We start from the raw sequence: 19,464 nt of genomic DNA on the forward strand, positions 1-19,464 counted from the left end.
AAACCTTCCGTAAACAATAAAATGGAAAGAACAAAAGAAAACAAAAGGACTGAAAAGTTACTATGGATAAGGTAAGTGAAGAAAGAGAGCTTTCATTTTAAAAGCTGATATATAATGATATGGTTGTATCTGTGTATGTATATCCTTGTGGTTTAGCAGATTTCTTTACCTTTTTCAGGTATTCACAGTCAAGTCTGAATGCAGGGCCTATGGAAGATTTTGTATCTTGTTGTATTATATCTGCCAGAACCAATTTATTTGAGAAAACAACAGAAAACAGGCTCAACTAATATTAATAGGGTCATAACTTAGACTGTCAACAAGAAGACAGGCAACAGAAAAATATTTAGTAAAACAATGACCTATTTTGATTAGGAGGAAGTTCCCTTCCTTTATCTTAGATATTCAGCAGTGATTTTTAATTCTAGTACTTGTCAGTAAAAAACCCTAAAATACTGCTAAGTATCAGAACTTCAGAGGTTCAGACATCATCAGAGTAGCTGCATTGTCATATAGCAGAGTTCTCTCATTATTTTTCTAAAATCTGAAAGTTAAAATTAAACTTATGAAAGAAACCTCTTTTGCTAAAAGAGGACATGATGCTAGAACAGACTTTTTTTGCTGAGTGACTTACAGGCTTGTTTACAGTATGACCATGAAGCCAGTGTAAAGAAATAATATTTACTATCTTTTTTTTCCACTGCCTCCTGCGCACAAACACTTTAAAAAGAAAATCAGTCCACATGCACAAAAATGCTCCAAGATGAGGGCATGCCTTCCCCTGAAAATGTAAGATGATGCAGATCTCCTTTAAGCAGCTGTGACCAGAACCAAAGTGAAGCAGCCATATCAACACAGCCACTGTGGAAAAGGTCCCACATCAAGGGTTTTTTTTAACCTAAGGAAGAGCATTGCACACCATAACTATTTGCTGTCTTTGGAGTCAAAACTGGTTACTCTTCAGTGCCATGCTGTAGAACAATATATATATTGATGAGTGAATGGCATTGCATTCCACTGTGCACCATGTTTCATTGAGGAACTCTCCTAAGAAGACACATAGAGCTACTGCAAAACAGACAGGAGACTAAATTCGTATCCTTAATGTGCAGTAATTCCCTTTGTAAACAAACAGTGGTTCAGACTACTACTCATCTTACTATTGACTTGTCAGCTTATGCACTCACTTTAAAGGATGATAGTTACAACCTGCTGTGGAGAACTTCCTGACACATTATAAATACCCAAGCTAAGCCTCCTGAGTACATTACACTTGTGTGGATCCAGTGACTCCAATTTCTGCACACCAATTCCCAAGGAGCAGCTCAAGCCCTTGATTCTTATATTTTCCTACTGGCTTGACTGTGTATTTTTAATCGGGAAAAAAAAAACATTTGTATACCTTAAATACATAAGGTTTATGATTATGTTACTCAGTTTGAGTCAGACAAGTAACAAGAATACTTGGAGTAATGCATACTACCTACAGTCAACAGCAGATTGCCAGGGAGAGGGGAGTAATTTTAAATTACCTTCATTTCAGCCTGAAGTAGGAAAAAAAAAAAGTGAATGCCATTATGAAAGCTAAAGAGGTCTCATAATTTATATCTGAAATCCCTTATAATTTAAAGGGGAAGAATCAAAAGAACTACCAATTAGAAAGACCATAGAACAATATTGGATTGTTGGTTATATGTGTACGTGTTATTAGTTTATTTTCAACATTTTTTAAAACCTTGCTGTCAGATGAGAGCATCTTTGAGTGGATCCCATGCAAATTGTCAAGCACATAATCTTTAGGAGGGCTTTCTCATGCCCAGTTTGATGTAGTAGGTGAAAATGAGGACTCTGCTGACAGAAGGCCAGATGACTGATAACAAGTACATATCTAGCATCAAGTCAAATGCTCCCAAATCCCAACATAGACCCTTTACAGAAAGACAGACATTTGTGTAACTAACATTTGGCAAGCAAAAGGCAGGTAAGTAGTGAGTAGGTGGTCTACTGAGAACCATAGTTGTAGTCATCTGTGTATATGTGCACCAGCTGTCGACCAGAGCTGGGCAGTTTCTTTAGGCTGACAGTCACCTGTATTCACCTTTTCTTAGCTTACAGAGGAAGAACCTTCCCTTTCCAGAAAGGATATAGATAGACTTTTCAAAAATGTGAATGCAGTGTAGATTAGTAAATCTCTAAATGCACAAGTGAACTTATCCAATTTAATGTAGAAACACATTTTTGGTACACATTCTCATTAATACTCCCTTGCTGGAAATCAAGAGAAGTCCTGCAGGTGAAGCACTAGCCACTGCGAACAAAGTGTTCAAAACCAGAACTTTTTTACCTTTTCTTGAAGACAAGTTCCTCTCAATACAGTACCTCTGCTCTTCTTACCTCCAGATTTTGACAGAAGACTTATGGTCTCTTTTCTGGAAGAGCTGTGATAATTTTACTATAAAGCAGACAATACTCAGCCTCATATTTCAAACAAGTTCTTTTGCTCACGTGATCCAAGTTATGAGGCACCAGCAAAGCAACCCGTTTTGTTTCCTAAAGCAAAAATCTAGAAAGATGCCTTTGTTCCCAGACAACAAGACTGCTTTCACTAACATCTTTTCTTCCTTTGATTAACACAGAGTATAGAGATTCTGCCCACAACTGACATGGTTCCTTCCTGTATTTGGTTCAGCTCTTCTGTTCCCTATGTATACCTGAGGGTAAAAGTACACGTATAAATTTATCTTTCTCCTGTTGTCTGAAGTGGATAGAACTTTATCTGGTACTTTTCCATGTGAACAGTCCCTCCCACTTCCAGAATACAAATACTTTGACACAGCTACATAAAAGAAAAATTCCAAGTGACACAGATATATAGCCATTAGCAATAGATACTTTTAAAGAGGCAAAAAGCACATCATCATTTTCAGAAAGATGCGCAAGTAAACTCAAAATAGCAGCTGCAGACAATATTCTCCAGTAATCTTGGACACCACACAAAAGCCCTTCTTAGCAAGTATGTAAAATACTTAAATCTATGTCCTCAGTGAAGACTACATCTCTGTTCCCCTGGCAATCCCAAAGTACCAAGTATTCTTGCTCAGGCAGAGCAAGCAGTACAGTGTAGTTAGTTGAGAACTGTGTATTAATACAAATTTATATGCATACAGTTTTAACTGAAAATGTGCCTTTTGAACTGCAAGCAAGTTATGCTATATTTGCTCCAGGATTTCCTTGTCTTTTTTTCTGAACAACAGTTGGCTTGAAACTGGTTTAGAGTTAAATATAAGGAGAACAAAAAAAACCCTACCCTAGATCTAAGGTTTAAAATCCTTTGTACATTAGGTTAAAGGCAGTACTATTACATCTTACAATTTTGCCATTTCCAACGCCTTGTAAAAGAATCTTCTCTCATTCATCCTGTTGTGCTCCCTTTAAGGAGGTAAAATATTAGATTAAAAAAAAAAATCCACACAAAAAAAGCAATTAATAAGTGTTATCTGATACTAACATAGCAAAGCTATGCATACTGCCAAAGTACAAAATAAAATCAGGGATCTTCACATTGTTTAACACAGCTAGACACAAACAAAAAAGCAGTTCTTTTACCCTAAAGCGTGGCAGAAAACACCAAGGTTGCTAACATCCTGTCTCTGAAACAGACATAATCAGTATGGGAGAACTAATAGTTACTGCTTGCCAAAGCCAAACAAAGTATCTTGGGCCAAACTATGGGAATAAAAAATGCTAAATATCAAGTTTGCTTTTACTATTACTTATTTTGGTTCATAATAAGAAAAATATTCCAAAATAAGTCCATTTCTTTAATCCTGTGATGCTAAAGAACATTTGCAGTCTGGTGCCATTAGTCAGCTCAACTATCCCAGCAGCATGCTAGACCCATGGCATTCCAAGGCAACTCAGTAAAATATGGACTAATGCTTTAAAAAACCCAACAAACCAAGCACCCCACTGTACACCATACATTGCCAATACAAGTCAGCCTGTAGGTAATGACTGTTCATAAAGGGATTTGAAATGAACAAACTTAAAATAAAGAACGATTCAAACTCCTACTGTGCAGGAAGCAGAATGTTTCACATCCAGTTGTGGAACAGAATCAAGTTTCTTCACAAGGGAAGATGAAATAAATGTGGTCTAAAATGCAAATGGCACTTTATGTCATAATTCAATCTGAATCAGTCTGATCAAGCTATAGACAGGGAAACTTTAAAAGCTGATAGCCCATTTCATCTAAGCTGGTCCTGAACAAGCCATTTAACTTTAAATAGCGCTGATGGAAGTTATTAATTGCCTTTTCATAGAAAATTAAGGTTTTTTCACCCCTTCCCCTAGGAAAAAATAATTGAAGCATTTATTTGCCTGTAATATTTTGTTGATTAATTAAAAACATTCCAGTTTTTATCCTGTGAAAATCAAAATATGCAAGACTGTGAAACGTGTGACTATGAAACACTTCAATTAAGCTAAGCCAAAAGAAAATTACTGCATTTTTCATTTTTAATGAAAATTGGAGATCTATATGCTACTGGCTATTCATAGCTAAAGGCTATGGGTGCTTTGAAACTTTTTTTAAAAAGGAAACCTTTTCATAAATTAAAAATGACCAATTGAAATAACTTCCACATAGAGGTTGCTCTAATGCTGTAACTTGACAGGTCATAGGTTTTACAGACAAGCTATAAATTCTCCAAAGAGACATCAATAATAGAAATAATTGCACAGTCTTTTTAAAGCAGTATGAGCAATTATAATGCAATATAAAAATCTATTTCCACTATAACCAGCAATGAATCAGATGCCCATTAATGAATAAAGGTGGTGAATCACCATCCTTAAAAGATTTAAGACTATGAAATGTAACAGCTTCTCAAAATTGGCTCCCTAGCTTGTCTATGTTAACAATTGCATGTCCAGAGATTGTTAAGAAATAACTGGAGTTTTGCTTCAGCATCACTGAGACTGATCATGTATTTAAATTGCTGATGAGAGAGACCAAAATTCCATTAAATCCTGTAAGTCATGCAGGCTGTGAATACTGAGACTGATGCTATTTCATGATTCTCTGAAAATATCTGCACTGTGTAAGAAAAGACAGCTTGTCAAGTCACAAACACAAAACCCAGCTTTAATTTCAGATACTTCGTGGTTCTTTTTGTCAATCTTATTTTTTGTAAATAAGATCATTCTGGTAATCTGAAAGACATGTTGGTGGGAGGAGGGGTTGAGAGGGAGGCTGGAGATGAACCAGGGTTGGAAAACTAACCAGCTCTCTTGCCATTATTACTGGTTCTTTTCCAAATTCAGTATTTTAAACACAGAAAAGTCATCTTAATTTTTCAGATACAAATATGAGATGATGATTTATTTCAAAAGTAGAATTATAATCAATACAATTCTTTTTAAGTTAGAAGTCTCTCTTCAGGTGGTCCTCTCAAAAGATCACATATTAGTATAACTAGGTCAGCTTTGCACAAGAAGATACCTGATGTCAAAGACATTTCATCCTTCCATACTCAGGAAGAGGGAGCAGGATTCCCATAAGGCTCTGCCATGTTCCTGGCTCCAGACTCAGAGCTGTGAACTAGCAGCAGGGGACAGCACACTACCAGAATTCCTAGATTTTATCTGCTACTGATAATCTCATCTCAGCAAATCTTCTGATTTCAACTGTTTCCCTTTCTACCCTCTTTTCATTTTTAGGTATTTACACTACATGTACTTTCTTGTACATTACATCTAGGGGACAGCAGAACAACCATGACAAGTGTCTCCAAGCTGCACACTTCCTAATATTCACAAATGGTTCTTAACAGCCAGATTTCCCTGACTTTTTTATTGGCAAAGCTATACAGTCTGCTGCCACCCAAAACTCCCATCCCATACCTGTATGTATTTTATCTCATCCATTTTCACAGCTTCCTTGTGTATTTTAAATTAGTGTGCTTTAAATAAATTACAAAACAATGTCATCAGTTTCTCCTCTAAACTTAGTTCTATCAAACAACAGATGGAGTCACCTGGTTTCAGTAAGCAGTCTAAAAAAAAAAAAATAAAAAAAAAAAATTAAGTCCTAGAAGGACAAGATAAAGAAATTCTTCAATAGCAAATTTACGTATCATAGAAAAAATGGTCTACAGCTCCTTCACAATTTCTTACTGTGTCCAAAGATTATAGGGCCTTCCCCCTGCAGGGTATGCTCTGTTTCTCAGTAAGGAAAGAAGTAAAGACATTAGTTAGGATATTATTTCATGAGGATATTATTTTGTTACTATAAAAGTAGTTTGGAATCCAGATGGGTTTGGAGTTTGCCAGGAAGGGAAGAATTAGGGCAAAGCCCTCATGCAGGCACTGGCACCAGTTTCAACTTCTCAATCACACCACGTACCAGACACTTATTCAGAGCAGATTATGCACAGATATTCAGTGTTCCCAGACAATACTATTCTGGACTGAAGCAGTAAACATTTATTCTGTCATAAGACTAGACAGTTTAGAGGATTCGTGCATTTTCCATTAATAATCACACCTGAGATACTGAAATAAAAATCACATATCAGTAAATTTACTTCACCACTTCAGCACTGAGTACTGATAGGGAGATATATCTGCCTCCTACATAGGAGGAAAATAGGCAGAGGTAAGAAGACAGCTCAAAATACCAGAGGTCATTTGTTTATTCCACTTTATACACTTCATATTCTTTTTCATTCATATTAACTACTCATTTTTTCTCCTTTCTGTCCTTCCAATATATGCTGCATTGAATCTCTTTTCTGGATGGTTTCCATCCCCCTTAACAGCAATACAAAAATAGTCCATTTGTAATTTAAAGGTTTAGAACCAATTAACTAAGTCTTTGCTTTCATTTCATCAGCTCAAAGCTTCTGTATGTCAGATCACATTGTTCCAGCTGAGATCTTAATGAGCTAGAATTTCTCATTTTGGTAGCCCTGAATTCCATTTATAGACTCCTTTGCAACAGTGAATTCATCTGTTCAGCAAACAAGGTCTGACTGTGCTCAAAAATAAGTTATAATGAGCCATGTCAGCAAATACTAGATAAAGCTAGTGCTGAAAGAGGGAAATAAATACTTCAAGCTCATTTATGATTTATGAGTTCAGAGCTGATACGCAAGTGGCACACAATAATGAACAATGGAAATACTTCTTGTTTGGAGAGAGAAGATGAACAGAAGTTCAGGCTTGAATAGGTTATTAATAGGTTATTGAGCTAAACCATTTCTGCCTTAAAAAAAAAAAGAGCAAAGTTCAAAAATCGGTCAGCAGCCAAAGTATTCCTGCATGGCCATAAGAATACAGACCTCTCACCATCAGTCCTGGGTGTGGTGCATCTACAACTGCATCTCTTTTGCAGTTAGAGTATACATATCCAGGAATTTCATACCCTTACTCTTCCCAAGTTTTTCAAGGAGAGGTCAAGGGGCTCTGGACTGAGTTCCAGGATGTTATGGTCATGAAATCTTAGTGACCAAGTGAAGTTCAACCATGTATATTCTGCCAGAGAGCCGAAAATCCCAGAATTTTTTAGGAGTGAACATTTGCTTGCTTTCTACTCAACCAGTTTCATTCACTGCCACATCTCAGAGAGTAATGATCCTATTGATCTCACCACAGGACATCTGACTTCAGAAGCAATGCCTGCACCATTGGCATGTTTTGTTTTATTCCACATCATCTTGAAAATCAGAGCCAAACTTTGACATGATTCTAAAGAATGTTTCAGAAACATGCAGTCATGCCACTTACCTAATCTCTTCACAGAGCATAAAAATCACATTTTCACATTTAAAAATATATTTAAAAAAGCAATACCCTTGTATTCATGACTTCCTAGGATACTACAGTTCTTCCTTTTCATCTGTAGAGAAAAGATTTACACTTTACTTGTAAGGTTTACACTTCCTACAAAACACATTTGCAAAATACAGCTCTAGGAAAATCATTTGATGACAGCTAAATTATTTGCTAGGTTTTAATGAAGAGGTACCAGCAATTAAGCTGAGATTGTGCCATCAATAACATTGATGTTTATTATCAGTTTCCACTCAAGTAAGAAAAAAGAATTATCACTTAACTGCATTTAATTCAGTGATATCTCCTCAAATTCCTACATAGGTGCCTATGTGAAAAAGAGTATTGTGAGCACTTCCTTTTTCCCATCAATCCACATTGCCAATTAGTTAACTCTAACCTCCACTTAACAAAAAAAAAGAAGGGGGGGACGACAAAAAACTTCCATCACTAAAGAAAACCAAACACTGATTTCTCAACCCTTCACCTTACTCAAGAATCCCATCTGACAAGAAGGCTGAACCAAGATACCTCTGTGAACACCTAGACAGAAGATCTCCATCTCCTCACAACAGCAACCTTCTCCAGTATTTCAATGTAATTCCCAGACTAGAAGTTTTCCAGACACAACCTAAATCATGGCACAGCCACGGGGCAGTTGTGGCCACCTGAAGCTTCTGAGCTGCTCAACAGCAGGAGCTCAGACACCCAAGTAATGGTTGAGCAAATATTTTCTCAGCTTAGAAAGCACCTTTTCTTCTTGTGCAACTGAAGACTCTTTAAGAAACTCTGGCAGGTGCCTCTTGTCTTAATTTTCATGTTCTTGTACATAACTCTGCCAGGACAAAGAAATTGTTTTCCACAGAGCTTAAAAGCTTAGCTTGGGCCATTAAACTTGATCTTGGGAAACAATCAAACTGCTGCTCAGATCGCTCCGTTCATGAACTGGAAGTAGTAATAAATCAGACTGAATGTTTACGATGTGTATAAGTGACTGGTGGGGCTTTTTTGCCATTTGCCAACAGCACTTGTAAGTTACATTACCAACACAGGGAAAAGAGACTCAAGTCATAGCACAGTTCTCCTTTAGCAAAACTCAGATGACACCTTCTGGCCAATCTCGGTTCTGCAAGGAGGAAACCAAAAGATTTATTTAGTAATGCACTGAAATCAAAATCCTTTTTGTTAGCAGAACACCACAGAACTATGGAAGATGAAGTAGTGATACAAGACACCCCAAAGCAACAATGACAATTTCAGAGAGCACAAATTAAAGCACACTGAACAAAAATAGAAAAGAGCATGTCAAAGGCTCCACCTGCAACAAATTCCATGGATAATTCAATTTAAATACCATTTGAATTAAAAAAAAATAAAACCCAACCTCTAACTAGTTTAATGTTATTCTTTTCCACTGTAGGATAATTACAGCATTGCATGTTAAAATGAGAAAAACTAACATTAAATTAGATGCAATACCTTCTTTACTGTCAAATGCATCCCCCAAAGCAATCATGATGTTATAACAACCATATATTATATGTTGAACAACCTACCTACAATAAAGTATCCAGCAGTAATGCTTAGATAACATAGTAGCACAAAGACTCTTTCCAGGGACAACTCGGATTTCACCCGAGCGGTGAAAAGAACAAAACAGCTTATTTTTATTTTCTATGATAACTGGCTTGCTACATTAATTTTGCAGTTGCAATTTTGCTCTACATGGAAATTTTTCTAGATTATCCTCATTAAGAAATACATAACTTCATATCTGCTGCAATACAATTTATCCCCTTTGTTCCCCTAGCTACGCTGTTAAGTAATTTATTAACAGGTAGTCTAGAAATGCATTATGTCTACATTCCAAGCAATGAAGCATGTAATGAATAACAAAAAAGTATTTTTAAGAACATGGAAACAAAAGGGCTCAGAAATGCTGCTGAAGATTCTCCCCTGCTGACTCAGTTGGCTTGCAGGTAGCCCCCTGAGGTTAACACCAGGCCAGACCTTTGCTGTTTGCTTTTTTCTGGCACATGAAATCTGTCCCAGCCCCAAGGACGAGAGCACACATTAAAGTAAAGGGGACCCAAGCAACGAGAACTTCAGCAACCACTGTAACATCTTGCACATACCTGATGTCTTCCCCTATTGCCAACAACTGTCAGATTTCTTGAGCCCATCCTGTTTTCTTGATATCTATGGGAAAAGACCTCATTTTATCTGGAAAATGGGGCTACGTGCCTCCAGGTTGAATTGCTGAATGTATTCCAATATATACTAGATAAAAAAAAGGTAACAATAAATTGGTTTTCCAGAAGTTTTTTAAGCATGCATTCAGTGATTGCAATTGTAGCATTGAATTACAGGTCAATCCTGACTACTCAAAAGCACGAACATTTTTAAACAGTTTTAGTTTCCTTCTGATCAGTCTTCAAAACAGATGGATGAAATGCCTGAGAACTTTTATTTGGAGGGAAAATAACACAAAATACTCCAAATTCACAACTGCTACAGGTTTATTCTTCAAGATTTCATCCACTGCAGATCTTTAGAAAAATGCACTTACCTTTTCTTCTGATATACTGCAGAAGGATAACACAATAAAAGTGAAATTCTGGGGGGGGGGGGAGGAAGCAACATTTTTATCTGCTCTGCTGCACCCACAGGAGTTCTTACTCAGTAGCAACAGCAGTAAGCAGTCTTATATTCCCAGTATGCACATTCTTGCAGGCAACAGTTACTACTGTGCATAAACAAGGAAGAGTCTCTAGGGAACACTGTATGTGAAATTTAAGAAAATACAGCTGATTTCCAAGCTTAGACTGGCACACTAGAAAGAACAATATAAAGGAAAACCATAGCAAAATACACAAAATTATACATTCAGAAATTAAAATGTATATTCGTCAGAAAAAATAACCCATATGGAAAAGCTGATATCCAAAGGCAAGAATAAAATAAACGTATTTTGGTGAAATATCAACACCGCTGTTCCTCTCCTAAGTTAAATCTGAAGAGAAAGGGCCTTTCTCTTTTACTTTAACTTTAGATTACTTTTTAAACTTCTGGATCTGTCAAACAATTTAAATTTACAGATGGAAGATTTGATGCACAACACTTTATATGTCAATTATAAAAGGGTACATTCCTTAAGCAAGTTAGAGACTTAAATACTTAAGTCCTTAAGTCTAATATTGTTAATTCCTAAACATGGAATCATGAAATCCCCCGTGTGTTTGAGCTGTAAGCTGTCACACAAGTCCACACAGAGCTAAGATGATATGCATTCAAACATCAAAAGAAGAAGATACGACTTTGTTTCCTAGCTACAAAACAAACCTAGGAAAAAAATCCCAGGGCTCTTTCAACAGCCCTGACTTGAACATTTCATTAAAGTATCCAACACTGTTACATCAAATAAAGGTTTGGTAGGGTTTTTTATTTAATTTATTCAATTACAGTGCTTCAATAGGATGCTAATCATTTTTCACAAGGGTGAAGCCTTTTTTACACTCTGTGTAAAAAAGCTACAGGTATTCACCTCTCTATTCTATTGTACCAGCATCAGTGAAATTTGTCTCATTTGTTCATATGCAAAGTTTTACCACTGTTTCTCATGGAAACTGGGTCAGCAATCTTCAGACCAGTTACATTTCAGTGAAATTTCTTCATTTTTCTTCAGTGTGTACAGACCTGGAAACTCATGGAACTTTCACCAAACTCACTTCTAGAAAGTTATTTTCAAGACTAGTAAGTAACAAAAAGATTTAGGAACTTCCAGACCATAACACTGATAACAGATTAACTATTAGAAAAAAAAATAATGGTTTCAGTATCAAAGTTAGCTAGTGGTACAGAATAGCAGCAGTGCAAGTCTCTACTCATTGTTTCTGTAGTAATTTTCAATTGATTCTGAATTAAAATAAACCACAGTAACAGTGATATCATCTCTGTACATTCTTGCAAGGTCTTCAGGTAACGTCAGCATTGCAGCAAGTTTCTCTTGGTCCACCTCCCCATACTCATTACTTCCAATTGCATGCCTTATTAAATGAGTAGCTATGTTCTGGTCAAGTGAGGCAATGCCTCTGTTTTTCCTCTGAAGTAACAAGCTGTGCATATAACCCAAATTAACTGGTTTCTCAAAAGCCAGTTGTGGTTTCTGCACATTAAGCTCTGCAAGATGTCCAGCAACAAGTTTTACAACTTTCTCATTACTTAGCAGCTCCCACAGTCCGTCTGAAGCAATAACTAGAAACTTATCCTTGCTTCTTAATTTGTGGTATGTGACTTCAGGCTCTGCAGTTAAATAAGGGGGTGTATGGTAGTTTGGGGGAACATACTGAAAAATATTCAGAGCCTCAACATCACAGCTACTATCGAGAATGCTGTGCTGCAATTCTTTACTCCATTTTAATTGCACATCTCCAAAAGCTCTGGAGGGCATGAGAATCCCCAGTAATCTGTCATTCACAAATAGGGTTTTCTCCTCAGATCTAGGATGTTCTCTCTTCAGTCTTCTAATTTCAAATTCATCACAGGCATTGTGGTCTCGGGTTAAAGGGAGAGTAGACCATGTTCCATCTTCTTCATGAACCCCTAAAACAGCTCTGCAATCACCTGTATTTGCAACATGTAAATGAACACCATCAACATGAGCTACACAGGCTGTTGCACCAGAAAAAGCTACTTGAAGGGCAATATTTCTCATCAATTCATTTTCCTGGGGAGCCTGCACTTCCAGTGATATGTCCGAGTCTAACCTTTTGAATGCACATATCATGGCTTCTTCTAAACTAAATCCTAGCTCAGTGTCTAGGTCCAGTAAATGTTGCCAGTAAACCCGGAGGTTTTCAAAATAGCGTGAAGTTATTTCTTGAAACCCTGTGTCATTTGGGTGCTTGTGTGGCTGCAGAATAGGCAGAACTGGTTTCATGCACTCAACAGCAAGCTCAATCTCTTCCAAGGTCTGCCGAGACATGAGAGAAACAGCAATGTAGTGAAGGAGTCTCTCACTGACTGCCTGAGCACAGGCAGAACCTGCATGGCCATCAAAGACTCCAAACATCATCCCTTTAGTCTGTAAGCAAGTGGCTGCACTTCTGCGGTCTTCAATAGGGGTGTTGGATGCCAGCTGGTTACTTTCAAACCTCAACACAGAATTTGCACTCTTACCGTTCAAATCCAGTATTTTATGGGATAATTCACCTGCTCTTAGTATATCATTGATTTGTGATGGAGACAGCTGGAAAGAGAACTGTTCTTCTTCAGTGGAAGTGTGTCGGAATGCTTTTTTTAAGGAGAAAGTACTGTCTAAGCTGCAGCTCCCAGCAGGGTGGAGATGTGTTTTGGGGAAAAGAAGCTTCCATTTTATCTTGTTTCTATTTGGAGTACAGATGGAGTACAAACGTCCTTTTCCTTGTAAAACAGTGCTGCTCCTTGCTGAGCTTAAGATCCAGGATGATACAGTTCTTGACATTGTAAGCCACTCAAAAACAGGGGCACCTTCCTTCAGTAATACAGAATGTCCTTATAGCCTGGAGCCTAAGAACAGGAAAGGTATAAAATTTAGATGGCTCACAAGAAGCTTTCTAAGTAGCAATTAAAGTAAAGTCTAGAGCCCACAGAAACATTCAGAAATTATTTCCAAAAAAGACTGTTACAGATGAGACATCTTAAAAGTGATACATTTTTAATCACTTAATTATGAGCTTGGTGAATTTAGGTTAGGATACGAAGGCCCCTCTCCACTTAAATAATCAGAACACCTAATTTTTAATTTTCAGGCATGTTTTTCCACATTGTGGCAAGGCTAAGAAGAAATTTCAACTTTACTAAAAAAGTGTAATCATAAACTGTTCAGAGAAAAGCCTTGTCTAACATAACACAGAACAAACAGATCCAGCAAGTTAGAAAATAAGAATTTAAGTGACAGATAATGCTCAACTTTTAAAAAGCCTGCTGGAGAACAAATTCTGTTAATACACTCTAAATATTAAACCAAGAAAAGGTCAGTACTGAAACACCACAGCAAAATCGAAAGGTGTATAAATTAATGATTTCTATGAATTGCCATGATCCTCACATCAGAACAAGCTACAACCTTTGCAATGCTGCTTCAGCACATAAATTCAAATTTTATTTTTTTTTTAACCTTCAAGATCTTAACCAGCCTTTCACATGAACAGGATTGCTTGCACAGCTCAAGAAAGATTCTACCACTAGTTAATTAACCACAACATTGTGCACTCTGATTCAGGGAAACTTAACAGCACAGTTACATTGACAGCATTTACAGTTTGGCTCATTCTTTTGGACTGAAATTAGAACAAGCAAATGTGAAGAGCTCTGCTGCCAACATCTCTGAAGCTTAGGGCACCTGAACAGCTGAAGGGCTTCAGTTGCCATGGGGAAGGTCCATCAATTGTGTCCTAGTTTAAGGAGGTATTGGAGCTGTGGGAAATTGCTAAGTACAACCAAATGTTTACCCCACCACAGAATTTCCCCCCACGGATTTCAAAGCTAATTGTATAATAGCAAGTACAATTACTTCCAAAAGGTCATGCTAGCAGCCAGTTAGAACAATATAGCTTTCTCTGAGTTCTCAACCTCCTTCAGGTGGCCTGTAGCACTATGCACTCTAGATCTCAGACCAAAGACACTAAATACTACTGCAGTATTGTTTTGGGGATTTTTTGTTTGCTTGTTTGTTTTTATATCTAGGCATTTAATTAGAAACATTAAGCCAGATGTATTAAATCAGTTCTAAGAAATCAACAGGAGCTAAAACCAAACTTGAGCTATTCTAAACAAATGGCCTAATGATACAACCCAAGGACTTCACTGAAATCCCATTTGTGAAGCAAAAGCAACACTACAGAACATTTCTGAAGTGTCCTGCCCATGCTTTACAACAGAAAAGAGTGGACAAGCCCCCACCAAGAAGCCTACAGCTCTGGGGACTCCATGGGAACAGGTGAAGGCCAGCATGATCTTACTGCTCATGCCAGAAGAACAGATAGAAAAGGCAATGCCAGTACATTGCTGGAGGCCTGCCTGCAGTCTCCCAGGACACTGTATTCTCCCAAAACAACTGGCACCTTTTGTCATACTGCAGAGAAATCAAGAAATAAAACTAACAAGGAGGCAGCTGCTAGCTCCAGCATCAGCCGAAAGCACCAATAGTGCAAGACAAGCTTTGTGTCTGCCAATCTTTTCCAGGCCATTTCCCATCTTGGTTTTGAATCTCTCTTGCAACTCGCCTGAGCCACCCAACATTGAAAGAATGACAGCTTACGTGTTCTTTGCTCAAAAAGCCAATAGAAACAATTAAACAAACCTTACCCTCTTCACATGAGCTGGCTGACAGACAGCAAGGCAGGTTTTTTTGTTTTGTTGGGGGTTTTTTGTTTGGTTTATGGGGTTTTTTGTTTGGTTGATGTTTTGTTGTTTTTGTTGTTGTTGTTGTTGTTTTTTCCCTAGCAGCAGAGTTGCCTAATACCATTTGGACATCTGTTTGCTCATGGTCAAGTACCATCGATCAGTCCCGGAGTTCAGTTCCGAATCAGCCCAGGCACAGAGAGCTGCCCAGGACACTGCTTCTGCCCAGGACACCCGCCCGCGCCCAGGGGCCACCCCAGCACAAGCCACGTCAGGACAGGGCAGCAATGGCAATAAATGAGTTTATGCAAGGCCCAATGACACAAACCTTTGTCTCCGCGGGCGGCACTTCCTCCTCAGCGGAGTTACTGACACCCGCTGGGTACTGGCCACCCAAACCTCACGAAAGGGAGACGCCCACACTTTTTCCCATAAAATAACACAATTCCACCAGATTTAGTTTCACAGCTCTCCAAAGACAGCCCCCACGCCCCCCTCACACACACCCAACCCTTTGCCCACGCACATTTCTCACATGCCGCTGCACCCCCGCAAGCTTCCCGCCCCACGCCCTCACTGTCCCCGCATCCCACCCCCACGCACACAGCCCCGCGGGCCTTTCCCTGCAGGGCAGCCCTGCCGCCCTTCTTCCCCCACGGCTCCATCCTCCCGCGGCCTTGAGGGCTGCCCCTTCAGCACACTCCTCAAGTGAGCCCGGGCTCCGCTTCCTCTGCCCCGCGGCACCGCCGCCCGCCCTGCTCAGCCGCTGTCACGGCGGAAAGGCCGCCGCCCAGACGAGCCCCCGGAGCCGACTGCGGCGCCCGGTCTGGCGGCAACAGCAGCAGCAGCGGCCGCCACGCTCCCTACCCACCACCGCTGCCCCACACAGAGCCCCGAGCGCACCCACCGACCGCAGCAGCCGCCACACGACACTCGCCGCCTTCAGATTCCGGGCTCGGGCTCGGGCTTGGACTCTCCGGCGCGGGCGGAGAGCGCTGAGTGACAGCTCCGCCGCCCAACCCGCTTCTCCGACGCTGGAGCTTCCCGGGCAGCCCCGCCCTGAGCCGCTGCCGCGCCGGGGGGCGGTGCGCGGGTTCCTGTCAGGACGCGGCGGGGCGGAGGGAGCGTGGGCTGGCTCGCAGCTCCGCCATGTTCTCCTCGGCGCTTGCTTTCCCTCGCAGCAGCTCCTCGGCCAGCAGGTTCGGGCACAGCTGCGGAGGGGTGAGGTAAAACTCGTTCCGGAGATGCCCCCGGGCCCGGGGAGAGCTGTGCGGGGTGGGGTTCCGGAGCCTCCCGTCACCTCAGCTGCCCGTGCTCGGTCAGTGGAGCTGCGCCCTTGGCGGCCTCGCAGTGCCCAGGGGAGATCAGGCGGCCCTGGGCTTCTGGTTCTGTGTTTGCTGCGTGTTTTCCAGCAGAGTAATGACGTCAGTAATAGAAGCAAGGGGATGAGGTGCTAGGGTAAACAAACAAAAAATACAAAAAATCATTAAAAAAGCATTATTCTCTTGACGGAGCGGCCTTAGGAATTTTGCTTGTTTGGATTTTTTTTAAATCTAAAGGACTTTCTTAAAGTCTTCATTAAAATTTCTGAGTGGATTTAGACAAGGAATGAGCCCCAAATGCCTGGTGGTTAATAAGTAATTATTGCGTGTTATGACTTGGTTAGTAAGGAATCCTTGCTTTTGCCTGTAATAGTGATTTTGCAAAAGCAGAGGCACTCAAGTCACAAGAGGCTTTGATATTATCAGTGCATTTTTTATCTTCCTGGCTTCTTGCACTAAGGCATTTTTCATTTCAACTGTGTTGCCAGTGAACTAGATGAGATGGAAGGTCACCTTAACGAAAAAATTCAGGATAGTATTTTAGCACACATGAAAACAATTATCTAAAGTTTGAAATAATCTTTGGTTGTCCTGACAAATCTGCTGAACTGAAAAGAGGTCACCCACGACAGCCCTATATGCATCCTTTGGTCCTCTGGTCCACTGTTCAGGTTTAGGAACAGTAGTTTCTGGGTCTCAAGACACTCCTCATTCTGTCCTACCATTTCCCTCCCCCCCCAGCTATTTTGCCATTACAACAGTGATAAAACCTCATACAGCAGCCTGAAAACTAACCTGACTGCTCTGAGTTTCCTGTGCTCCCAGCATGTTTAAATGCTTCTCTTCAGCTGGAAGCAATTCTTTACTGCTCACATGTTCATGCCATAATTTATATACTCATATGCATAAGATGAAGTGATTTAGGAAATGAGTAAATGAAGGTGGAACAGCAGCCCTGCAGGAGGAGGTGTTGCTTTCACCCTGTATTTTCAAAGCACAAAAGAGAATATTGATGGCTTCAAGGAACTTAATGGGTTTCAGTGTAAGTATCCAATACCTGACAGGACTGGATATTAAGTTGAATTGAGATCTAGATTCTGCTCTGGAGTACATTTGGTTATGCTGACAAATCAAAGTGATATATAATTAAAGTTTGAAAAAATAGAAATGCTCCCTTTTTACATGATTTGAGGAAAGAAACAGTATTGCTTACACCTGCAGTATTTTTGCCTTCAGGAATATCTAACTAAAATGGCAAAATTCTGTGGTGACTGTGGCTTGGTTGCCATAGTGCTCTGACTTGTTAATTTGCATTGAAAAAAAAATTAAATTCCTCTAAATAAAACTAAGATTTCGTTTTGACTTCCCTTTTTACAGGTGAGCTAAAGTGCAATAGCAAATGTCCTATGCCAGGGGTAAGTGCTTATCAGTATTTATAAGCAAATTAATCTAATTCCAAAAACATTGTGTTGAGGTTCAGTAATTGGTTAAAATGAAGCAAATGCTATACTTAAGGTTTTTTCTAAGAATTTTATGTGTTGGCTTGTGCAGTCCAGCAACTCTGATTTTCTGCAAAACTGCGAATGCAGAGTTCTCTTCTCATAAACAAACAAACTGGGATAAATAAATTTCCTCTATGTCTGTCAAAGCCATTGAATTTTCCTAGTTTGGCTACAGCAAATTCCAGTACTTGATCTTCCTATATAATCTAAAACAAATACTCAAATGCTAGGAAGGCAAACAAGCTGCAAGAAATGTCAATGAACTGAGGTAACCATGAATAACTGCAGGAAAAATGCCACTTCTACTCTCCAGCTTTGTTTAACCTCTGCTGTTACAGCAGAGGCGAAGCAGTGTGAAGCATGTATGAAGCTGCAGGGGATAAATTGAAGGTTCAGTTTAGTTAATATAATTGGACTGGTGCAATGTCCCATCTAGTTGCTGTAACTGGATCTGGACTCCACTTGTATAATATTCTTACAAACTTGTTCAAATTAAGCTGAAATATGTGTTCATTTAAGGTTCTGTACCACTGTAAAAATTAGTTTTAATTTATTAGGAACAGCTTACAAGTCTTTGTAAGCTTTACTTCAGTAAGGTCTTCTGGCTTGGTATGAAGTGCTGATGGGTAGCAAAGTAATTGTATTCCTTCCCTCCCTCCCGCCCTGCCACTTTCCCTCCAGCAGATGAGCAGTCCGAGCTGACTTGAATTGCTGCATTTAATATTCTGCTATAGTATTGTGAATACAATGACAGATTGCATTACTATGTGCCAGTTCACAACCTCGAGTGAGGGGATAAAATTTTGTTAAACTTAAAATGTAGGAGTATAAACACTCTCTGCCTCGCAGCTGTGCAAATTGGGAGTAGTTCTGTTGAAGTCAGTCAGCTCTCATTGCTGTACTCTGGTTTCCTAAGGGCAAGTGAGAAAAAGACTCGAGACCCCCATTCTTACAGGCACCATGGAGAAATGGTCTCTCTTGCATGGGAGGAATCCAGAGAGGAAAACAGCTAATCTGAGGTATAAGATAACATCTGATTTTTTTCAGGTTTATCTCTGCTTTTTTTCTGAAATGCTTCATTTTTTATCTTTCTGACCTTTGAACACCACCAAAAGCACCATGTGGTGACAAGGTATCTTGCAACACTTTCCTCCTGATGCTTATGTTTGGATTTACTCTCATCGTGAAATTTATCATGATAAGTCACTGCTAGATTGTATCAACTATATCACTGAAACTGCCAAAAATTTTTTTGTTTGCGGAGGATTAAAAAAAAAAAATCCGAAGTTGACCTTTAAATATAGCTATTAAAGTTAAAAAGTTAAAGTTTAGATATCATGCAGAGGAAATCACCACTCTATCAGTGAAAAGACTAACAAAAATTTGTAACTGATTGATTTTCTTTTGTAAGAATTCTTTTTTTT

At 39.3% G+C, this 19,464-nt stretch overlaps 1 protein-coding gene across 4 annotated transcripts; it reads right to left on the minus strand.

Annotated features, from left to right (window-relative positions):
• Positions 1–11,254: 11,254 nt before the first annotated feature.
• Positions 11,255–16,581, minus strand: PDP2 (pyruvate dehyrogenase phosphatase catalytic subunit 2). 4 transcript variants are annotated; one of them, XM_030457599.1, is made up of 2 exons: positions 16,128–16,581; positions 11,255–13,380 (listed from the first exon to the last, which is right to left on the minus strand). In XM_030457599.1, exon 2 carries the CDS (start codon positions 13,313–13,315, stop codon positions 11,714–11,716), a length of 1,602 nt encoding a protein of 533 aa, XP_030313459.1. In that variant the 5' UTR covers positions 13,316–13,380; positions 16,128–16,581; the 3' UTR covers positions 11,255–11,713. The 4 variants fall into 4 exon arrangements, with proteins under 4 accessions (XP_030313459.1, XP_030313460.1, XP_030313458.1 ...); XM_030457600.1 differs by having other exon boundaries at positions 16,120–16,581; XM_030457598.1 differs by having other exon boundaries at positions 16,124–16,580.
• Between the last annotated feature and the right edge of the window lie 2,883 nt (positions 16,582–19,464).

The sequence above is a fragment of the Calypte anna genome, chromosome 11 (assembly GCF_003957555.1).
Source record: "Calypte anna isolate BGI_N300 chromosome 11, bCalAnn1_v1.p, whole genome shotgun sequence".
Taxonomy (NCBI): Eukaryota; Metazoa; Chordata; class Aves; order Apodiformes; family Trochilidae; genus Calypte; species Calypte anna.

Excerpts from the sequence above, each read along its gene's own strand:
- PDP2 (XM_030457599.1), bottom strand. The coding sequence starts at position 13,315 with ATGTCAAGAACTGTATCATCCTGGATCTTAAGCTCAGCAAGGAGCAGC.